This window comes from Alosa pseudoharengus, unplaced genomic scaffold (assembly GCF_046254945.1).
Source record: "Alosa pseudoharengus isolate Yale_2024_CS ecotype anadromous, Long Island Sound unplaced genomic scaffold, YU_APseudo_1.1 YU_APseudo_1.1_scf_1, whole genome shotgun sequence".
NCBI classification, from domain to species: Eukaryota; Metazoa; Chordata; class Actinopteri; order Clupeiformes; family Clupeidae; genus Alosa; species Alosa pseudoharengus.
The window spans coordinates 57458584-57481066 of record NW_027468564.1 but is presented as its reverse complement, the minus strand read 5'-3'; the positions used below and the strand labels follow the sequence as shown (position 1 = coordinate 57481066).

Below are 22483 nucleotides of genomic sequence, written 5' to 3'. Positions count from 1 at the left end.
GTAAAACCCCAGTGTCTAGTAATTTTGGAAGGATTATAATTGTAGGAGGCCTATTACAATTTGTCTCTCACGTTAGGCATTTCATATTGCTATAAAAACCTTGTAGTAAACAACAGAAAATATAAATAACTGTTTTGGGAAGCACCAGTAAGCTAGAAGCATTTGTTGATTCTTCAGTATTTGATACTCCATTTTCACATGAGTATTGCATTATTTCTACATTATTTCTAATGTCTAGTGCAAAATTATGGTGCGAGGATCCTAAATCAAGTTTGATCACAGGTTTTTGCCGCAGACCTGGTCTGTTCTACAGTCTAGTCGATGGCAATTTAATTGCCTCTTGTATACTTGCACAATCAGGTTCATATCTTGTAGGCCTACTTATTGCCACTGGAGTGAGTTGACTTATGTGTTGTTGTTTAAATGTATCATATAAACATTCTTCCTGTGCATTATTAACCCAGACAAGCTATTGTTCTCACTTACAGAGAAGCTGTCTGGCAAGCAAGGAATCATTACTTTAAAAACAATTTTTGCCTTATTGTAATATGAGTCTTATATTGTCATATGTTTTGTTATTTGAAGTCGTCTCTGAATCAGTATGTAAAGAAACAACATCCCTAGAACAGGTCAGTTTTGATGAAGCTGGAATCAGTCATGATGCTCATTGAGCTGCATTCACAAATGATACATCCATACACCGCTTAATAAATCAAGACAAGGCAATCATCTCTTTATATTGATGTAACATGAACGGAACATTACAATTACTTGGATTTAAAAGTACAGGTATTACATATTCAGAAAGCCCACACTATGTCAAATCAGCCTTCAAAATGTCAAAATAAAACCCAGAATGCAATGTGCACGCATGACAAGGGTACAACTATTAAAAAATTATAGTGATTGGATTGGTTGTATTCATGACACCATTAAGGGATTACTCTTCAATGCTGTAAAGAAACAAAGAATAGCCCACTTTTCTGTTGTAAAGGCACAGCACAAGGAGGAGAACATGTCAGAGAATGGTTTTGGAGCTGCACAGACCCTCTGAATCATATACGTTTTGGCTGGGCATTCAAATGGACAGATAAGCCCTGGAAAAAGATTGGGAGAATTTAACACAAAGGCAAGAGGAACAGAAAAAACCTAACAGCAGTATTTTGCTTCCCAGTGGATGTTGGACAACTTACAATATGTACATTCATTAGTGATCAACATTAGTAACTGTGTCCAACTGCCCTCTGTATGTGCAAATCACTGCAAACTTGGCTTAATTTTGCTTCTTTTTTTCCAGAGCAGTTCAAATAAAATAAGTACAAACCAAGAGTCTGAAAATAAAGCACGCTCTACTCTAAGACCTGCACTTATTTTCAGGTGGGGGCGGTATGACACAAGTAAAGTTTGGCCAAGGTGGTGCAACAGCAGAAGAAAAAAAAAAACAAGAAAATAAAAACAAAACTGCTACGGGATACAATGTATCACAATCTTCAATCTGTAAATGTTTATAGGTTTATTACAATTAAAAGACTTATTTACAAACAGAACAAAAAACATGGTCAGTTGCCTTAGCAAATGGCATCTTTTGCAAGTAGTTTGGGTCTATAGAATTCTTGTTTTAGAAATTACAAGGAAGTTTGTTGTTGGCTGATTTTTTGTCCAAAATAATAAAACATACTTCTTGATGCCTCCTCTTTGCAATACATTATTCAGTGAAGAGTTTGTACATCACAATGTGTGTGTGTGTGTGTGTGTGTGGGGGGGGGGGGGGGGGGGGTCACTGGTCTGAGTAGTATCACCATTCAGGTTTCCAATTCTTTCTGGACAAGAATAAGCACACATTGTTACGACGGCATATATCAAAATCCTTTCCCAGCAATGCAGACTTACTAAGAGGTAGCTGTGTCTGAATATTTAACCCACAATAAGATTCCTTTTGTCAGTGTTAAGACAAAGGACATCTACCTACAAAACCGCTCATTCTGTCCAGTATTGGTTTGGTGGATGCAGAAGGTCAGCAGATAGGACAAAAAGATGAAGGAAACAGAGCAGGTCAAATACCAAAGCAAGGGACAGGACTGACAGAGATGCCCTCGTCTCGACTTTGGTTTCACACAGAGCTGTCAACCCACCGTTGAGTTCTGGCTTCAGCATGACTGACAGTCTACCTCTACTGAATACAAATAGTCATGTGACTGATAAGCAGGTGTGACAAAGGTAATGCTTGGCAGATGTAAGGCAGTCAAAAGAATGTTTATTTGAAGAGCACCCCACATGTCTGGCTTTGAGGGAGAATGTGTCTCCTGTCGCCCGGAACATCAACTATGTGTATATAGAGCCAGAAAGGAACAACAAGAGGTAAAGAACAGAGAGAGCACAGGATGCTCACCAGATGTCCATCACCAGGTGACCAAAGATATGAGGAAGGAAAAAAAAAAAAAAAAAAAAAAAAAATGTATACCTTTTAAGGCTGCTTATCAGAAGGATAGGGGTTAGGCAGTTCTGCACCATACAGTTTTTCCAAATATTCAAAATAAAAATGGGCAATAAGAAATCACAACTTTCCTCAGACCCAGAATATAATCACTTTCATTTCTCCAGAAAGAAAAAAAAACAACATGCTGTTTCCTATACAACATTGCAAGGCAAGAAAGAAATACATACAAGACAAATTAGGGGTAGGGGGATGAAGGGAGGGGATAGACATGAACAGATGACCGTGATTCTAACATTTTTCTATTACCTAAAATCACAGACTATATAGAAGGAACCCCTGACCCATGAGTGCCGTCACCCTGATGCTGTGGACACACAAGACGGAAATCACCTGGACAGCACCACCTAGCAGTTTGGAACTGGGAGTAATCACCATCACCACTCAAAACTTAAAAACAAAGCACATTTTTATTGAATTACATTCCTGGTTTTTGATAAATGCTTCCTCAGTGAGAACACATCGGGTTCCCTTGAATCCCACCCCCCAAATGTGGCCAGTCTCGGCCGTCATTACTACTCCACTCTGCAATGGCACATAGATTTAGGAGGGAAAAAAAAGACAAAAAGAAAACAAAAGAAATATAAGGTTGGATGGGACACAGCATCTCCGCTGCATGCCCTAATGCACATCTTGCTTGACGTTCTCGTTAAAGGCATTTATTCATTTTATATAATATCCATTTGTTATGAACAGCTAATGGTAATTACACAGAAATCTAATGTACATTTGAAGCTTTTATACAAAACCAGGAATGCAATGCCTCTGGTGTACTGTTTAGCAGGAACAGAGAAAGCCCTTTTTACATGGTTGTGTGTGGTGTGTGTTTTATGTCCTTTTTTATGCTTTTTAAGTCTGTCATGTAACTTTAGGCTCAATTATGCACCTTTTTTAACCTCATAGGTCCAAATGATTTGATCACTGTTTGAAGACCACCCTTTCTGCTTGTGTCCAGTCACTGGAATTGTCCCAGACTCAGTCAAGTCTGCATAACTGGTGGTCGTGTAGGAATTTTCAACATTTGTTTTTTTTTTTGTTTTGCTTTGTCTTCATTTGTTTTGTTTTTTTATGTTTTACAGCATATGTTTTCCAAAAGTCCATGAAAGCAGCAACTGGGTTCTGCTGGTACATAAGAAGCAGCGGTCACATCGGTAACTTCTCCCCCGTGCAGGGGTAGGAGACGTCCTGGCCACACAAGGCTTAGAGAAAGAAAAAAGAAGTGCCTTTACATAAATCAGCCAGTGACCAGTCAAACTCTAAACCCATTCAACGCTGCTGCCAATAAAAATACAAAAGAAAAGAAAGAAGAAACAATGAAAGAAGAGAAAGTAAGTCAGTGAAGGAAAATAAAAAAGGAACATTATTGAATACAAATTCTGGTTGTAACACCTTTACAAAACATTTGGTTTGATAAACTAAAATGGGATTTCAATGTACAGTCTCTTGATATAACACTAACTGAAGACTTAAATTTCGTCATTAGAAAACAGGGAAATAATAATTACAAAACAATTAAAATATTGGGGATCTGAATAACAATACTTAGAAAAAAAATTAAGAGTACAGGAGATATGGGTTTCTCACATTATATAAACATATATGACTACTTCAACATACAGTTGAAGTTTACATTTGTAATCAAGAGGATACTTGCGCCCCAAAATTAAAAATTTAACTCTAGAACATATTTTTTTTTTTTTAAATGAATCTGTTGAGGAAAAAATTATATATTCTTTTTGACATAAAAATATACATAACAGTTCAAAACAAAAGAAACACTTCACAAGGAAACAAAAATGCCCCCCCGCTTAGACATGTAATCTGTGACATGACACATCATGATTGTTACGAGAGGAGGAGGAGGATGCCAACATCATTAAAAAGTGCATAAGACCAGCAGCATCATGGGACAGTGTGGGACAAAAAAAAAAAAAAAAAAAAATCAACAGGTAAAAAGCTGCAGAAGCGTCAGATCCCAACATGCACAACTGAGGCTTTACCCACAAGGGTTAAAAAAAAAAAGAAAAAAAAAAAGAAAAAAAAACCTGACTGAATTAGGACCCACTTACTGACATGGGCAAAAGAACAGGGAATTGGAATCATTTCTTCATTGTTTGTTTGTTTTTTGGCATACCTCACTTTAATTGCTTTATATATCTGCAACCCTCCTTCACTGTGTGGCTGATATGTGTGCAGTAATGGCTCTAATAACATGTGAATTTCAAACATGTTACTGGAGACAAACACTGGAGATATGGTGGGATTTGTGGGGGTGGGGTGGCGTAAACATCAGGAGCACTGTGCACTCAAAGCAACAATCAGCCCTAATACAAACACACACACACACACACACACACACACACACACACACACACACACACACACACAGGGATGCTCGCAGCCTCTCTCTAGATCTAGCTCCTCTCCAAAGCTTCTCCACATCTCTCTTGGGAGAGGCACTGAAATATGCAACCCGACTGAATCGGGCATCACTTGTGGGAAAGAGGCCAAGGTCCATATCTAAGGTTTTGCAGTCAAATCAACTCAGAAGTCAGAAATGTAGCAGTAATGAGTTGCTCACTAGGACAAGAGCAACATTTAATTTGTACAACGTGTGACTCACACTCACACCGCTTGGCTCTGAACAGCAGATTCTGCTGAAACAGCCTGCAAGAAGGGAATGAATATTGGAAAACAGATTTAAAAAAACAAACAAACATATGAAACAATAATTAAAAATACAATAAGGAAACGCTGAATAAATTATACTTATGTATAATCATAGCTTTGTAACCATTGACAATTATGTTTAAGAAATTAACCAGTTAACTATACTGGATAGGCACAAATTTTTTTTAAATGTAAAAATTTTAACACCAACATTGATATTTGTTCTGTATAGTCCAACAATCCATCTGCACTCTAAAACATAGATTTTTAGTCAAGGAGTGGTTTTACAAAAATGGGACTGAAAAATAAAATGGTAAGAAAACTTGAAAACATTATGGATTATGGCAGCAGCAGCAAAAAAAAATAAAAACAGATGAAAGTATTTTTGTTTTTGCATACAGTTGTACTCTTGTTCATCTATTATACCACTGTAATTACTGTTAAATATATTGGCAATATGTTTCATATCATAAATGACAGCCGCTCAACTAAAACATACTACTGTACATCATAAATTTTGGCAAAGGGAATTGTCAATTAGCAAGGTTGTTGGGTGTAGATGTGGGCGTCGGCGTGGAGACCTAAATGGCTCTGGTTCCTCACGAGCAGGCTGCGCTATATCATGACAGCCTTGGAAAAATTTGCCTTCTTTTCCACAGATGCCACTGGCAATGCGTTACAGCACTGAACTGGGTAGGACCATTTCGACATTCTATTTTCTGTGGTCTTATTGGATACTTTCGTTATTTGTTTGTTGTTGGTATACAGTGTCAGACATGGGTGTGGGTGCCTTTAGACCATGGCGCGATAGGGGCCCTGCATCTTCAAGAACTGGATGATAAAGGAGGGGCCTCCGGCAACAATCTGTGGGGGCAGGTGGCTGAGAGGGCAGTTCTCAATGCTCATGATGGACAGCTTGCTGCAGAGGGCCAGCTCAAAGGGCAGACTGTGCAAGTTGGGGTTGTCATTCAGGTACAGCTCCTCAAGATTCTCCAGAGTACCTGAGGGACACACATGGAGAGTAGAAAAGCCTGAGAGCCAACGACATGACCATTCACTGCAGTACTGTGTTACCACATGACCCTTCACTGCAGTACTGTGTTACCACATGACCACTCAATGTAGTACTGTGTTACCACATGACCACTCAATGTAGTACTTTGTTACCACGACCATTCACTGCAGTACTGTGTTACGACATGACCATTCACTGCAGTACTGTGTTACGGACAGTGGTGGAGGAAGTATTGAAACTCAGTACTTAAGTAAAAGTACAAATAACCAGAGAAATATTTACACTAGTAAAAGTAGAAGTAGCACAATGACAACCCTACTTAAGTAAAAGTAAAGTAATGTTTTAAATGTACCTAAGTAAAAGTACTTGCATAACGATTTATTCTTTTAATGTCTGTATTCCAATAATAAAAACAGTATGGGTTGCAGCATTTTAAATAAGTTAGTTTTAGGTTAATGTACTAGTTAGTTTTAGGCTAATGTAATTGTGCTTACCATCTACCAGGGTGATCTGCAGAGTTATACATCATTAGGCGAGAATCACATCAGCCAGCGGCAAGCGGCAGCGGCAAACGTAACGCAATGCTCATAATAAGTGATAATAAGTTTTCTCATTCCGGTTTGTCAATTGAATACGCTCACGTTGCGCTTTGAAAGTTGAACCAAGTTCAGCATTCAGCTTGTTCAATGCTAGCGTTACGCCAACGTTGCCACCGCTCCGCTGCCAAACCACAGAGAACAATTGGAAACCTGCCGCTTGCCGCTGGCTAATGTGATCCCCACCTTGAGCAAAACCAACGAAGACTATAAATGGTATAAAGGTTATAAGTGTGGGTGCTGCTGCTCAAAGTAAAGGCGCCCTATGCTGCAGTTGGAAGGATCATACCTGATGACAGGGTATTTGGGGCAGCCGTGGCCTACTGGTTAGCGCTTCGGACTTGTAACCGGAGGGTAGAACCCCGACCAGTAGGCACGGCTGAAGTGCCCTTGAGCAAGACACCTAACCCCTCACTGCTCTCCGAGCGCCGCTGTTATTTCAGGCAGCTCACTGCGCCGGGATTAGTGTGTTCACTGTGTGCTGACTGTGTGTTGAGTATGTTTCACTAATTCACGGATTGGGATAAATGCAGAGACCAAATTTCCCTCACGGGATCAAAAGAGTATATATACTTATACTTATTGCATACTTCCCTTAATTATTGCAAATATAGACTTGGTTGCAACTTCCAAACAGTTTTGTGAGTGCTACTTTGTTAATATTTGGGGAAACTGCGAGTAATGGGCTGCGACTGCACAGCCAAGGCTGCTAAAGGGCACAGCACATGCACGTCAGAAACAATATATTTAAGCTCACAATATTCAGACCAGCCCAAAACATTAACAGCCCACTGTGAATCCTCCCGAAGCTCTCGATTAGCCACTCCGGGCCTGCCTAATTGGTTCAAAGATTTAGAACCCAACTTCACTGGTAAGATAAACGTGTGCCAGTCAGGTAGGCATTTTGGCGGGGAAAAAACTGATCATAAAATGTAATGGGACGTATTGTAGAAATGTAGTGGAGTAGAAAGTATAGACAATTGCTGCAAAATTGAGTAAAAGTCAAAAGTATGCACTATTGATTCTACTTAAGTAAAATACAGATACATGAGAATGGACTTAAGTACAGTAACAAAGCATTTGTACTTTGTTACATTCCACCACTGGTTACAGATACACCTGCTCATGACTGTCCTTCTCTTTTTGCTGTTCAGAGCAATTTCAAAACATGACTTTTTACATATTGGACCTGGCCCAATAAAAGTATCAGGGTTGTGTGTAGTATGTGCCCTGAGATGCAGGGATGGCGTACTCACCAATCTCCTCTGGCAGGTGCTGCAGGAGGTTCTCTCCCAGGCCCAGGTGGGTCAGGTTGGTGAGGTGGCCTATACCTCGGGGCAGCGTGGTCAGCTGATTATTAGTCAACACCAGTTTCTGGATGAAAGACAAAAGGGCACATCATTCACATGGTGATCAATAAAATCTACATTCAATGATCACTACTAACTGAGCATGCAACCATGCCAAGGCATTCTTCCAAGTAACATCTAAATAAGCACTTCCAAGTGTAGGCAGCATACCTGTAAATCTTTAAGGTAGGCGATCTCATTGGGCAAAGACTCTAACTTGTTCTCCTCTAGATCCAGCTCTCGGAGCTTGTGCAAGTTTCGGATGCCATGAGGCAACTTCTTTAGGAGATTGTTGGACAATGTAAGGACCTGTGGAAAAGATGTTTAGAAGGAATCAAACAGCAGGGCAAGTGACTACTAGAACTATTCCAAAAACATTGGTAAAGATTCATGAGTCTCTAACAATCTGCAATAACTGAGAAACAATCTGCAATAGAGTTTTATATACACCTTTAATCAACTCAAGAGCATACAGACAGAGTCACCATTTGACATAATATGTTAATAAGCCAGGAGCCATGTTGAAGAGACATATGCTAAAATATACTTTTTGCATTCATCTGTCTCATCCTTATGTGGATGAAGTAAAATCCAAACTACCTCCAAAGACACAAGGCCACATATGTCCTCTGGGATCTTGGTCAGTTGGTTGGTGGCCAGGTTCAGCTCAACCATACTCGTCCAGGTTCCAAAGTCAAGAGGGAGGGAAGTTAACTGGTTGTCCTGAAAACAAGATAAACAAGTCAGGGTTAATAAGAAATTCACCACCAAATATACATTGAATAAATAGTCTAAACGGACCTAAACTCATCACTTTGACATGTTCATTTTAACACCTAAATACCCATATGCTAATCCCATCAATTGATCATAAATAGGTATATTATTGACACACAACATGGTATCAGCTAGATCTAATTTATCCCATACTTCAACACAAGAGCTGTGTGTTCTGAGGTGGCAAACGCACGTGCACACACACACACACACCTTCATGTTCAGCTTGCTCAGCACTCTGGCTCTTGAGAAGATGCCGAAGGGGATCTTGTTGATGCGGTTGTGCTCCATGTTGAGCGAGTAGATGGTGGAGAACTGCGATGGTCCACCCACTGGGTACGACTGGAAGCAATTCCTTGCCAGAGTCAGGCTTGTCAGGTTCACCAGGCTAGAGAGCAGCCCCTGTCAAGTACAGAACAATGCCATAAGAGATGTGACACACACAAACACACAAAGTACCACTTGCAAAATCACATGGTATTAAATGAATAACCTTAAATTAATACCATGTCCCATACACAGGCATGCAAACTGGTCAGGGGTGAAAAAGGTGAGGGAAATGGTGTGAGTGACAATGGTTCCAATGGTGCATAGCTTTCATAAAGTATGAAATACTCTAGAGATTTACAAAGAAAACGACTAATTTTTACCAAAAAAAGAAAAGAGAGATTGGCATAGTTTTATTTCAGTTAGCCTAATAGCTGGTTTGATTTGCATTGAGAGATGATCTTATGAAAAGTACCCCATGCCAATCTCTAGGTATGGTGAAGAGCATGTGATTATGTGGGGCTATTTTAATTCCAAAGGCCCAGGGAACTTTATCAGGATGCATAGTATCCTGGATCCATGAAATAACTAAAAATCTGTCTGCCTCTACGGGAATTTAACATAGGGGTGTCCTTAAAGGTTGGATTTTTACTCATGTTTTTAATTAAGACATTAACTCATTGAATGCCAAGCTGTTTTCGGAGAGTGCCAGCAATCTAGACCATTGTTGATGATTTTTGTACAGCCACAGCATATTCTGTGTTATAGCTATGAACACATACAATGGCTCGTTTTAAAGGTGAGACTTTAAGCTCTCAGTGGGTGCAAACCGTGTATTTCTACACGCCTCTGTTCCTGAGAAATCCCAAGCTAAACAGTGGCTAGTTTTCATCAAAATCGCTGTTTTTTTTCTAGAAATGGAGATATGTTTTTCATGTTGCCTGTAAACTTTCCGGGAAGTGATCAACGAGACCTGGCGAGACTGCCACCTAGTGATAGACCCACGAAAATGGCCTGGTTTTGACCTGACGTGCATGCGTCACTGATTCGACCCAAAGCGGCAACCGAGTTATGATAAAATGTCCAGATAAAATGTCCAGATTGTGCGTTTTCATGAGTTTTCGATCGTCATACATTTCATTTCCATTCATCACAGAGTTCCCAAAATCACATATAAGGTGTGTTAGAGTGTCTAGTTTCGTAATTTAAAAAGAAAAGCTAAAAACGTAATATTACGTTTTTGGCACTCAACGCATGGGTTTTTGGCACTCAATGAGTTAAGATCAATTTCCAAAAGATGATATTTTTTTTTATTCCTCTTTTTAGTCAACTTTAGCATGGATGCCCAAACTTTTGCCTTCGACTGTGTCTGCGTTCACACAGGAAAGCTATACCGGGCGCAAGCGTTCTGCTCGCAGTGCGTCTGCGGAAACAATTAGCTTCCACTGATGTTTAACAAACGCATAGGGGCTAGATTCACGCATTCATTGTCTGATCAGAGAAGTTTTTAATGGGGCTCTGACAACACCTCAAGATGTGTTCGCGTTACCCAAGGCTTAGAGGAAACCGGCCTTAAGTGTTCTACAGAATTATGATCTAATCTGATACTAATGACCTAATGTAATGTAATATGATCCTCTACTTGGGTAGAGAACTGTTCAGTCACTGGGCCATTGGGAACATCTGGCCACTCACCTCTGGTAACACTGAGATGTTGTTGTTTTCAAGGTTCAGCTCCTCCAGTTCTCTGCACTTGGCTAATGACCTAGGGATTGCTGACAGCCTATTGTACCTCAAACCCAAGCGATTTATGCTTGACAGATTGCCTGCAACAACAGAGGGCAAAAGTACAGTTTCAATTCACTTAAATCTGGGAAGAAAGTGGTTTCAAAGTTGATGAAGTCGTAGTTCAACATTGTGACTTAGAAATGTAATAATTGGCCTCTTACCTATTGTCTCAGGGAGGTCCAGTAGCTCGTTGTGCTGTAAATCAAGGTTAGTGATCTGTGTGCAGTTACCAATCTCTTTAGGTAGGTGTTCCAGCTGGTTATGCGCTACGTCCAGCGTGATGAGGTTACACAGTTCCCCTGAAGTGGAACAAACACCCATTACCCTTAATAATCAAGAGAACACAAACCTGCCATGCCACTGAAAATGATGTTTTCATAAGATGACTAGCCCACAATGTCAACATGTGTAATGAGAATGTTGAGAAGAGCGCCAGAAAGCCAATGTTCTGTAAACAAATGCATCCACCACCTTAAAGCAGACAAATGCTCAAGCACTTCCTCATTTTCATTCTGCTTTTTGAGGTCAAACACAGTTCCCCTTTATGTATTTCTCACAGCAATGTGCCTACACATACACACATAAATACTCTTATCAGTTCTTTCCAGTCTCCAAAGCCTCAAAACGTGGAGTCTAGCCTAGTTTTACAGAGATCAAGATGTGTAAAACAGTGTGAAGGCCTCTTCCACCATATTACTTATCCATCACAACAAAAAATCAGCATTTAGCAAAAAAAAATAAATAAAAAAAAGTAAAGCAGAGGAGCATGATGGAGCTGTGTAGGAGTATTGAGATGGGGAGTGCAAGAGCAGGCAGAGCCACCGCACCACAGAGCAGCTCTCACACACACACACACACACACACTCACCAATCTCGGCGGGCAGCTGCTTGATTTTGTTCTCGCGGATACTCAGCATGGTGAGCTTGGACAGGTTGCGGATGTCCTTCTCCACCGTGGTGATGCGGTTGAAGCGCAGGTAGAGCGTGGTGAGCGAGCTGACGCGGTACACCACCGGCGGAATCTCCCGCAGCTTGTTGTGCCGCAGGTCCAGCATCTTCAGCTTCTTCAGGCCGTCCAGCGAGTCGGGCAGGCTGGTGAGAGAGTTCTCGCTCAGGGCCAGCGTCACCAGGCCGGACAGGCAGCCCAGCTCGGACGGCAGGCTCTGCAGCTTGTTGCTGTACAGGTAGAGTTCGGTCAGCTGCGTCAGCTCCTTGATGGAACTGGGCAACAGGTGGATGGAGCGTTTGGACAGGTCCAGGCGCATGGAATTCTCCTCGCGGCACTTGTTCAGCTCTTTGATCACCTCGGCGTTGCTGGACTTCTTGCGTGTGCCCGTGGCGGGGTTGGGCCGCTTGATGGTGTTGTCCACAGAGAAGGCCACGGCTGGAGGCGCCCCGCTGGCGTCCTTCTTCCCGTCTTTGGCATCTTTCCCTTTGGTCTTGCTCTCCTTGCCGTCTTTGCTGAAGCCGCCCAGGCCCTTGGGCTCCTTTTCCCTTTCTTTCCCAGAGGAGGGACCTTTGGGGTCCTTCTCCTTGGAGTCTTTGTCTTTGCCTAAAGTACTACTCATGGTGACGGCACCCCTGCTGCCCTCTTGCTCATGGGAGCCCAGAGTCTGTCTCTTGTGCTCACGTTGGTTCTGTTACAGGACAGTTAGAATGGTGCTGGACCAAAGGGAGAGGATCTCATACGCGCAGGCCTTCATACATACCTGTGTAGACATTGAGAGAGCGTGGAGGGAGAGCTGGTCCCGTGTTGGGTGGGGGTGGGGGTGGGGGGCGGGGGGGTTTAAAGCACCACCGATGCGAGGAGCCTCAGATGGAGCGGAAGTGCTGTGGGCTGCTCCAGCCACATGCTTGTCTGAATGGCAGTGCGATCCCTCCACCCAGTTCAACAGAGCTCATGCGAGAAAGGTCCTCAGAGTCATCTTTTGCATGTGCTATGAAAGAGACAAGAGGGTACAATTCTGCTTTAAACTCCAGTCATTTACAGCTTCCACTGTAAAATTAGCATTTGTACGTATCAACATTTTTATGCACATGCATGAGAGATGCAGGCCTGTAGCATGATGGCCATATAACAATTTCAGTAAGTACCACTCTCGTCTAAGATCATGGACAAGAACTATTAGTACTATTTCACACCAGTTAAAAGTAGTAAAAAGCTACTCCCATGATGAACACCATCAAACAAGAGTCCTACACCACTAGGCCTATGCGGTGGTGATTTCACATTAATCATACATGTTCCCGCATGAAGGGCAGTGGTCGTAGCTCCGTGGAATAGCCCCGGCAAATCAAACAAACACATAAATCCACAGCGTGCCTTAGTAACACACAGCGGGCGGAAGGCGTGCCATCGGTTAGCAAATTGTGTCCATTAACGTGTAGAGGAGCGGGTGGAGCCGGCATGCGGTGTGTGCGTCGCAAGGATGGGGCAGGGCAGGGTGGCGGGAGCAGGAGCGGGCGTTGGCCTCACATCAGAGTGGCTGAAAGGCCAAAGCTGCTGGGAGTAAGCCTCAGTTGCAGCAGTCCAGCCTTCTTCAAAGCTCAGGCTCCCCACAGGTCATGAGACCTTTATGGCGAAAGGGCTCAAGCCCATTTAAAATGACAAAGGGATATTTAAGAGGGCAGCGCTGGGCACTGCCCTCTGTGGGCCCAGGGTGTTCAGCCCGAGCAGTTTTACATGATGGCCCTTGGTAAACACTGTGGGAGGTGACTGCACAATCATGCACACTCCACCACTGGGAGACTTACTCAGTTCTGGAATACTACCCCAAACCACATCATGACCAGGTCTGGTACTGCTCAATGCCTGGTGGCTAAAAGTGAAAATCCATCACCCTGAAGTATTGGGTCAAAAATAAGCTCTACCCCTAAATTAATAGAAACATATGGTCCGTACCAACATTCTACTCAATCAAACGGAGAAGAATCCATGCCTTTCTAATCAATGTCTTTGGAATCAGCAGATCTTGACTACCATCGCAAGTAGCAGTAATTCCTCACATTACATCCAATAAAGGTTGGCTCTGCTTTTGGTAGCTTAATCATGAAATCCAAATTCACTCATTAGGTGATTCAACTAACGACGTGAACTTCCCGTCACAAGCTCAAAGAAAAAGTAAATTAAGCAACAAGTTGTACCTCCTTAATTCTGCGGTCAGTTGGTCAAAATATCTAAATCGACTTGGACACTGAGGTGACTTTTTATCACTGCTGGTTGTGCTGGTTGTGCTCAGTTCCTGACTTCTATAACCTGGATCCTACTCAGTCAGGCTCAAAGAATTTCACAAATCCAATATGCTGTGTGAATTATCTTAGCAATGTACAGCAAGCCGATGGCCTGGCCAGGAGAGGCCACCGACACCGACCGGGCATGTGAACCTGCTCATACAGAGTACTGAGGGCTGATTAGTCATGCTTTCTGATTAGATGAATCAAGATGACAGTGTCATTTATTGGTTGGGTTTATACTATCCACAAGGTGAAGCATCTGCTTTTAGACAGCAACTAGTTTGGCCCTTCAGCACCAGGACACGTCTCGTCTAGGCCTACGAACCAACTCGACTTCGACTGAGTCAAAAGGAGACAAACATTTACCAAATCAGTTGCCAAACAAAGTTACACAATACCTCCATAGCTCATATAGACTTTCAGGAACAAAGTTCTCTGTTTCTCCCAAATATACTTTACTGAACCAATAGAATGCCGATATTCTCAACATTTTTCTTATTAGACATTATATCCACACATAGAATCACTGTTTACCCACAGCCAACCAAAATAATTCAGGCCCTAGCCTACTAATGTGGGCGATTACTGTGGACTGGCACAGAAGATCAGAGGTCAACTGAGTGAGTTTCTGCCTTTACTTCATCACTACCACATAAAAGCTAGCCTACTTAAATATTCTCATGCCAACCCAGCATTCCCAATTCATAGCTTTCCTCTAGCAAGGGCTGTATTTTGCTGACAGAAATTCTGAAAAGACAAAAACTGAGTAGTGTTAACAGCAAATATCTTAATTCACAAGATCTGTTTGATAAAATGGCCCCAATATACAGATGGGCGGTGCACTGTGCATTGTGTTGCCTTTGACTTGGAACTTCAAGACAGCCAATTCACAAGGTATAAGGTTAAACATTCCACTAAAGTTTATTCGAGGAGCCTCCACACCAGACTCCTTCGGTCTATATTACAAAAGACTGTTTATAATCTTTGAACTGGCTGAAGGGCTTGACCATTTTGACAGGTCTGACCATTCAGCATCCAGATCTCATTTGGTGTTGTTGAAAACATGTTTCGGTAGTAAAGTGGAACAGTTTACTTTTGTGTAAACCCACGGCCCATTTTGTCGACAAAATATCTCAACCTCATGACGATGACAACATTTATCAGATATCTTGTAGACTGATCAGTTGAATACGCCCTCTACCAAAACCTTTCTAATCAATTGAATTGATTAGCAAACACAAGGAAAATACATTCTCTTGTAAATAATACAAACCCAAGGACAGAAATCAAACGTGAAAAGAATCTCCACCTTGTATAGGGCAGGAAGTTAGCCAACATTTGCTATCCAACATTAGCAGTGGGCAATCCTCGGAAATGACTTAAGTTAGCTAGCAACCATGTTGAGGCAAAGTGTCGTTAAACTACCAAGTTAGTTCACTTTGTTATTCTGTATTATGTCCGCCTTTAGTATAACTAACCTTAACGTTGGTGATACATGTATGCATTGCAGGCTATGTTAGCAAACGTGCTAACGTTCAATAGCCAGCAAAAAAGTAGCTGACGTTACATAGCTTGGCTCAACAAACTGCTAAATGAGCTACTCTCCAGAAACTAGCTACCCTAAAGGTAACGTTAGCCTACTCTGTCAAACGCATTGCATGAAGGTTCAATTCCAGGAAGGAATGTGGCAATTTACCTTTAGCCTCGTAAAAATATGATACAAAAATCGACGTAGTTGTGCATAGACTACGTAGCAGTTCAACGATGGCTAGCTACATATCAACCCCGTTAGCCTTCACCAACAGAAAGCTAACGAAGATAAAACCTAAGCTAAACAGCTTTCCTGTAACTGTTACAAAATACTAATGGGCACGAAAATTTCACTAGCACTCATTGATGCTTGACGATGCAAAAACAGCATCAAGTCGCCATAATTTTGTTTTGTTAGTTAATTGTTGTAGTGAATTGCAGTCTTCCTGATTTCACCACCAAACAGCCACGATTACAAAGATAGCTAACGTTTGCTACGGATTCTGTTTGCTAGCCGAGGCCTTCCATAAACAGCTGTCATCTGTGAAACACCATTCCAACCATTGCGAGCTTTACGGGGGAGACAAGCCGCAGCAAGAACACAGCCCCTGCTTGTCGTGCGCAATCATGTACTGTTAAACTGACTACGTGGTAATGGCAGGGCTGTATTGGTAGAAATAATGTCTTAATGTTTACTTTTTCATCATCGTAAGGCAAAGGCGTATTCCATCAGCTAACTAGGTTCGTGTGGCGCCCTTCTTTCCTTACTGACTATGACGAGAAAAAAAGAAACACATTCTCCACACAGCGGCCATTCCGAAGCTGAACAAAAGAGTGCATCTCACCCTACCGGTAGAAGACACTGAAAAGTCCCATCACCTTACGCGCAGGACAAAGGGTGCTTTCATTGAAGCTCGTGCGAAATCAACATCTGGTTGTAAAGGTTCTCCTAAAGGTACGTAATAATATAAGTGTTTTACCTTCAGAGGTGTGACTCCGCCATCCTTGTTTCCTCCTCCTTTTCTATACAGTTGAGGCAGAGCAATCCCCTCCCCTAACATCAGATTGCGTCACAAATTCGTATTACCCTTGTATCACGAGACTTTCCAACAGAAAAGGTGTTTCCTTTGGATAGGCGACAGAGAAAAAGGGCGAGGTGGAGAGAAATGCATCATACTGGAGTAGCCTAAAAAATATTTTTAAAGCCCTTATATTATGCCCAAAATCATAATTACTCACAGTGACATAGCATTAATTCTGGACAGTCAGTTCAAGGCATTTAGACTATAGCCTAGATTATACTCTAAAATGCACACATTAAGGCCCGAGCACTGGAGGTGCAGGCTGTAGAAGCCTGCACTGAAGGTGCAAAGTCCTATTGTTTTTGTAAGGATTCTTCTCGTAATTTGTATTGTTCTATTGTAGCCTACTTTGTCTTTTTTGAGATGGTTCCCATGGTCGAAAAATGGATGAAACAGAAGTCACAGAAAGCACTCAGGAATCGGCTTGGCCCCGGGTGTGGTTATGGTTATATGATTTAGCTTTTGTCCAAAGCGACTTACAAATAAAAACAACTCAATTGTTAAAAATTAACAGTGAACAGTTTTAAGATGTTGGCTAGACTACATTAAGGAAAATTCATGCGATAACAATAATGTCAATGCAATATCAATGATCAATAGCCTAATTTAAACAAATATACAACTCATAAGAACCACTTAATTAAGTGTTTGCTCAACAGATATGTCTTTAGCCCCCTCTCGAAAGATCCAAAACTATCACAGGAATGGAGTAGCCTAGAAATCTAGACGTACCCTAGCGGCAGCAAATTACATTTGCTTCCAGGGCTAGTCTAGCAACTCTCCGTTGGCTTGTGAGCTTGAAAAATTAAACTTCTATCAGGCCAATCAAATCGTTAGGCGGGCTTAACATAATGATTGATGGCAGAGTTGCAACGGTTTGGCTTGAATTCCCTGCTACTTGAAAACAAAGAAGATGGATGTTGCTGTTGGACAACAGTGTGACACAAGTTAAGCTTGTTTTAAGTTGGCAAAAGTTTGAACTAGCCAACTAGCTCTGCTGGTGGGAAAACGCATGGGACTCAGCGCTGTCCTATTGCGTGCAGAGGTAATTTGAAAGACAACCGATTATCCCGCCCCTCGGACTGAGCACTGCGAACGGTGAGTGCCCAGACCCTACATTTTAATGTGGGTCTGGCTCGTCAGGCTAGAATGGAGAGCACTAGGCAACTCATTCCACCAATGAGGAACCACTGGGGAAAAGAGTCTTGAATTTGACCTATGGCTGGTCAACACTCACCTGAAGACCGCAGTGGGTGGTTGGGGATGTTAATCTAGATCATAGAATTGAAATAGCAGGGAGCAGCTCCAGAAAGTGTCCTATAGGCCAAGGTGATATAGATTTACATTTTATTCTGGCTACTATAGGGAGCCAATGAATAGTAACAAGGAGAGAAGTTACATATCCTCTTTGGCTGATTGAAGACAGGCGTACTGCAGCATTCTAAATCAGTTGTAACTATCTTAACTACAACTACAAGTAGGCAGGCCAGCTAACAGTGAATTACAAAAGTTCAGTTTGGAGATAACCATGGCATGTACAAGAAGTTGTGTAGAATCTTGTGTCAGATAAAGTCTGATCTTCCTAATGTTGTAAAGGACAAACCAACATGATTTTGCAATTGAGGCTACATGCTCAGAAAAGTTAAATTGATCATCAATTATGACGCCAAAGTTACATGCCAATCTAGTTGGGGTCAGTGAAAATGAGTTAAGATGGATGCTAATCTGTTGGGGAATAGCTGTTTTAGCTGGAAACACCAAGAGCTCTGTTTTTTAGAGAATAAACTGAAAGTGGCGATCTTTCATCCAGACTGAAATTTAAAGGTGAGTTTCCATTGACGCGAATTTCGCTTCGCTCTCATTGAGGTTGAATGGAGGCGAAATTTGAGAATAAATAAGAGTGAATCCATTGAGGCACGCAAAAAAAGAGTTGGCAAAATGTTTTACTTTATTTAAATGTGAACCACACAAGCATATTTGTGTTTGGTGAGTCTGAAACGTTAAAAGGTTTCTGGACAAACATTAGTGCTTGTATCAACACAGATTGTGGTTCATATGTCACACAAACTTAGTCAGGGCAAATAGACCACTGTAGCCGGCAAGCCAACCACTAGCATTTCCGGACATTGCATTTATTGTAAGCCTAGCAATGCAGCTACAACACAGGTATGAAATAGCAAAGGCTGCAGATAAAAAAGAATTAATACTGATGACAGAGCAGAGGACTTAGCTACTCTCAGTAACAGACAGAAGAGCAGTTTCAATAGAATGACCACTCTTGAAACCAGATCGCATGACTCCCAAAGCCAGATTCTGGAAACCAATAAGATTGCAGGATTCTGGGAGCCAATCAGATCGCAGGATTCCCACAGCCAATCAGATTGCAGGATTTTGAGAGTCAATCAGATTAGAGGATTCTGGGAGCCAAACAGATTGCAGGATTTTGAAAGCCAATCAGATTGCAGGAATCTGGGAGCTAATCAGACTGCAGAATTCCCACAGTCAAATGGATTGCAGGTTTCCAACAGCCAAGCAGATAGCAGGATTCCCACAGCCAATCCGTGCTTGGGCCCGTCATCGCCGCTTGTGGTATACTGTACACTCTCAAAAATGATGTGTTAAATAATTACACATTTTTTGTGTTATCACAATTTTAACACAATTTGTGTTATTTTGTGTTGTTACTGTGTTATATTACTGGAATATACTGCCCAACACAAAATGTGTTAAATTATTGGCCAATCCCTGGTGTCCTGGATGAGCCGTTACCCTGAGAGGAGAGGTTCTTTTCTCAGCACTTCATTTTGGGGCACTGGAAGAAGTTGCAAGTGGCACATAGAGTGGAATTAAATGTCTGAATAAAAGGTAAGGTAGACCCATATCTTCAGACGTATTTGTTATGTTTATTTTAAAGACTCTTGCAACTTGCAATATTGTAAAGGTTAAATGATAATAAAGTCCTGCATCGATTGTTAGCCAAGTAGCTCTAGCAGCTAACGTTAGGTTATTGATTAGCAATCGTTATGCTAGTCCATGTTAAGTCAATCCTGACCTTACATTAACACACTCTGAAAAACACTGGCATACATGTAGAAACTAAAATAGTCTAACGTTACGTCATCTCGTATTACTATGTGGGTAAATCCGCATTTTGGGTAGCTGCTAAAGTTTTAGCTATGGACAGCTAACGTTAGCAAGGTTTGTGGTAACTGGTATGACCTTGTAGCTAGTGCTAACAAGGTATGAAATGCTAACGGTATAGCTCAGGATGTCAAAACTACAAACTACTATCTACGTTACAAATTACGATAAGTTACAACACTATCTAACTTACTATAACTACTATAAATCATGATAACCACCGTTATTTATTTAGAAGCTGATTCACTTTTACTTCCATAGATAACGGTGACCGTTTTATTCTGAACAATCTGTGGTTAACGTTACAAGCCATAATAGACATAAGGTCAGGTAACGTGAATGTAGTCGTTTTTGTTATAGGCCTATGCAGTTATATCTCTTCTGCTCCACGACATAACATTAGAACATGTTCACAAATAGTCTTGCAAGTTAACGATGATGAATGAACTTAATGCATTTAGAAGCTACCACGCTGCCAAGGGAAAACACATTTGCATTCCGAACGCGACACTAACGTTAGTGAACACGGTTTGATGAAACGATATTGCATGCAGTTAGTAGACCCAGTGTTGAACTAGCTTCTACATCTATGCACAACGTTATGATGATCTTTTATAGTTTATAGAGTGTGTAGTTTGCTTTTTTGGGGTGCAGTTTAAGCAATAATGTGACGCATTAATGAAACAGTAATCAATGCTGCCATTTTGATAATAACCTAAAGTAACATTTCATTTCTGACCAGTTCGCTAACGTTAGTCACCCAGATTGTGTGTTCTTATTTTGGAAATGCTGAATGATTTAAAAAATAAACAGTATGGAAGTTGAAATAAGTTATGTGTTCACAATATGGTGTGAAATCAAATTTATAATAATCTATTTTGTTGCAGCTACAAGGTTGTGGATTGCTGCTAGACATCCAACGTTGGAGGTTTTTGCAGAGTTTACACGCTTTGTGGACATGCCATATACGGTGAGTGCATATTGTTTTGGGACAATGAAAATAATGAAAGTTGGATGAATTGTCTTTAATCCCTCTGATATCATTCTAATTTTTCAAATGACCTATTTGTAATAAAAATAGTAAAATAAAGATGAAAATAATGATAGTTGGATGAACTGTCTTTAACCCCTCTGATATCATTCTAATTATTCAAATGACTGTATTTTGTCCATTTATGTACTTTGACACAGAATTTGGAAAGATGTTTCCTGGAAAAGCTGCTGTTCATCCGAAAATGGGAGGGAATGTCCACAAGTGAACCTGCAGCTGCCTTGCCACCAGTTCCTGAGCATGATTGATGGTAGGAGGAATTATCTCTATTAAGCTTTTGTGCTACAGTGAATGAATGCAATTGATTTTAACAAGAAAGTAAGAGTTTTCTAAATTTGTTTGTTTTTATAGTTTCATGTTACAGAGCTCTTCATAAGCTTGTCCATCTGCTGCCCCCCACTGCATCAGGCAGGGGCAAAGGGAACACCAAATGCAGTGTGAAGTCAGCTTCGGGCTACCTTTTGGATATAAAACCGGTAGGCCCCTCCTATAGTAAATGTTTCTTTTGTGTGCTTATAGTACGGAACGCCTATATTGTATGTTTTATGGTGCATTGTTATATCTGGTATAATGTAAAATGAGTATTGTCAATTTGTAAATGGTTTGAAACCCTGCACATGTCTAATGACTTGTTTATGTTCTTTTTCTTTCTTTAAAATAACAGACTGGAACCAGCATTTCCAGTGTGCTGAACAATCCTCCTGATAGATCAGTAGAACATCGCCAGCCCCACTTGGTGTGCATTGCAGATCCCTCCGCCTCCGCCCAATACATCATTGTTGCAGAAAACGACAAACTTGCCATTCCTCTTAAGGAAAACGGTTTGAGAAGTTATGCACATTTCACCAGAAAGTGAAAATCAAAATGTTTTTCTTAAGGATACTTGTTACAAAGTTTTTTCATAACCATTTCCATGCAATTGCTGTCCAGAGAACAGAGGACTTTAAACTAATTAGTATAAGAGATTTAATTGATTTTAGACCAATACATTTGATATTTTTTAACAATGATATTTTTGTAAACCCTCGTTATGAACTTGTGTAATGTTTATGTGTACAATATTTGTAATAAATAATACATAATTTCACATTAGGCTGTCAGGAATTCATCTTTATTGCACACACTATTTGGTTTAAATAATTTCATAATTGTCTTATCTGCTAAGATCCATAAATATACTAAAAATATAAATAAAACGACAACATGCACTTCATTATGCTGTGATTGAATTGACATTGTTGTTTATTATTGCTATTATCCTTCTAATAGTCTGACCAACATCTTAATTTGCTCCCTGTTAAATTTAAGTATTATATTGTCTTGTATTTGTATGTGGCTTTGGACAAAAGCATAACCATAACCAAATGAAAGTAACAATAACCAAATTGACACAAATTGTGTCAACTATAACACACAGGTGTGTTAAAATATAAACACAGTAACTGTGTTAACCATTACCAAATTGTGTCAACTATAACACACAGGTGTG

At 40.9% G+C, this 22483-nt stretch overlaps 1 protein-coding gene and 1 long non-coding RNA gene across 6 annotated transcripts; one reads left to right on the top strand and one right to left on the bottom strand.

Annotated features, from left to right (window-relative positions):
- Nucleotides 1–704: 704 nt before the first annotated feature.
- Nucleotides 705–17007, bottom strand: shoc2 (SHOC2 leucine rich repeat scaffold protein). 4 transcript variants are annotated; one of them, XM_076295011.1, is made up of 9 exons: nt 16701–17007; nt 11825–12893; nt 11118–11255; nt 10864–10994; nt 9115–9303; nt 8725–8847; nt 8296–8433; nt 8032–8149; nt 705–6165 (listed from the first exon to the last, which is right to left on the bottom strand). In XM_076295011.1, exons 2-9 carry the CDS (start codon nt 12522–12524, stop codon nt 5957–5959), a joined length of 1746 nt encoding a protein of 581 aa, XP_076151126.1. In that variant the 5' UTR covers nt 12525–12893; nt 16701–17007; the 3' UTR covers nt 705–5956. The 4 variants fall into 4 exon arrangements, with proteins under 4 accessions (XP_076151126.1, XP_076151135.1, XP_076151143.1 ...); XM_076295020.1 differs by lacking the exon at nt 16701–17007 and adding an exon at nt 16571–16669; XM_076295028.1 differs by lacking the exon at nt 16701–17007 and adding an exon at nt 16600–16619.
- A 2398-nt stretch (nt 17008–19405) lies between these two features.
- Nucleotides 19406–22081, top strand: LOC143134542 (uncharacterized). 2 transcript variants are annotated; one of them, XR_012988680.1, is made up of 4 exons: nt 19406–19667; nt 21135–21244; nt 21346–21470; nt 21659–22081. It is a non-coding gene; the product is annotated as an uncharacterized LOC143134542 (long non-coding RNA). The 2 variants fall into 2 exon arrangements; XR_012988679.1 differs by lacking the exon at nt 19406–19667 and having other exon boundaries at nt 20998–21244.
- Nucleotides 22082–22483: the final 402 nt, after the last annotated feature.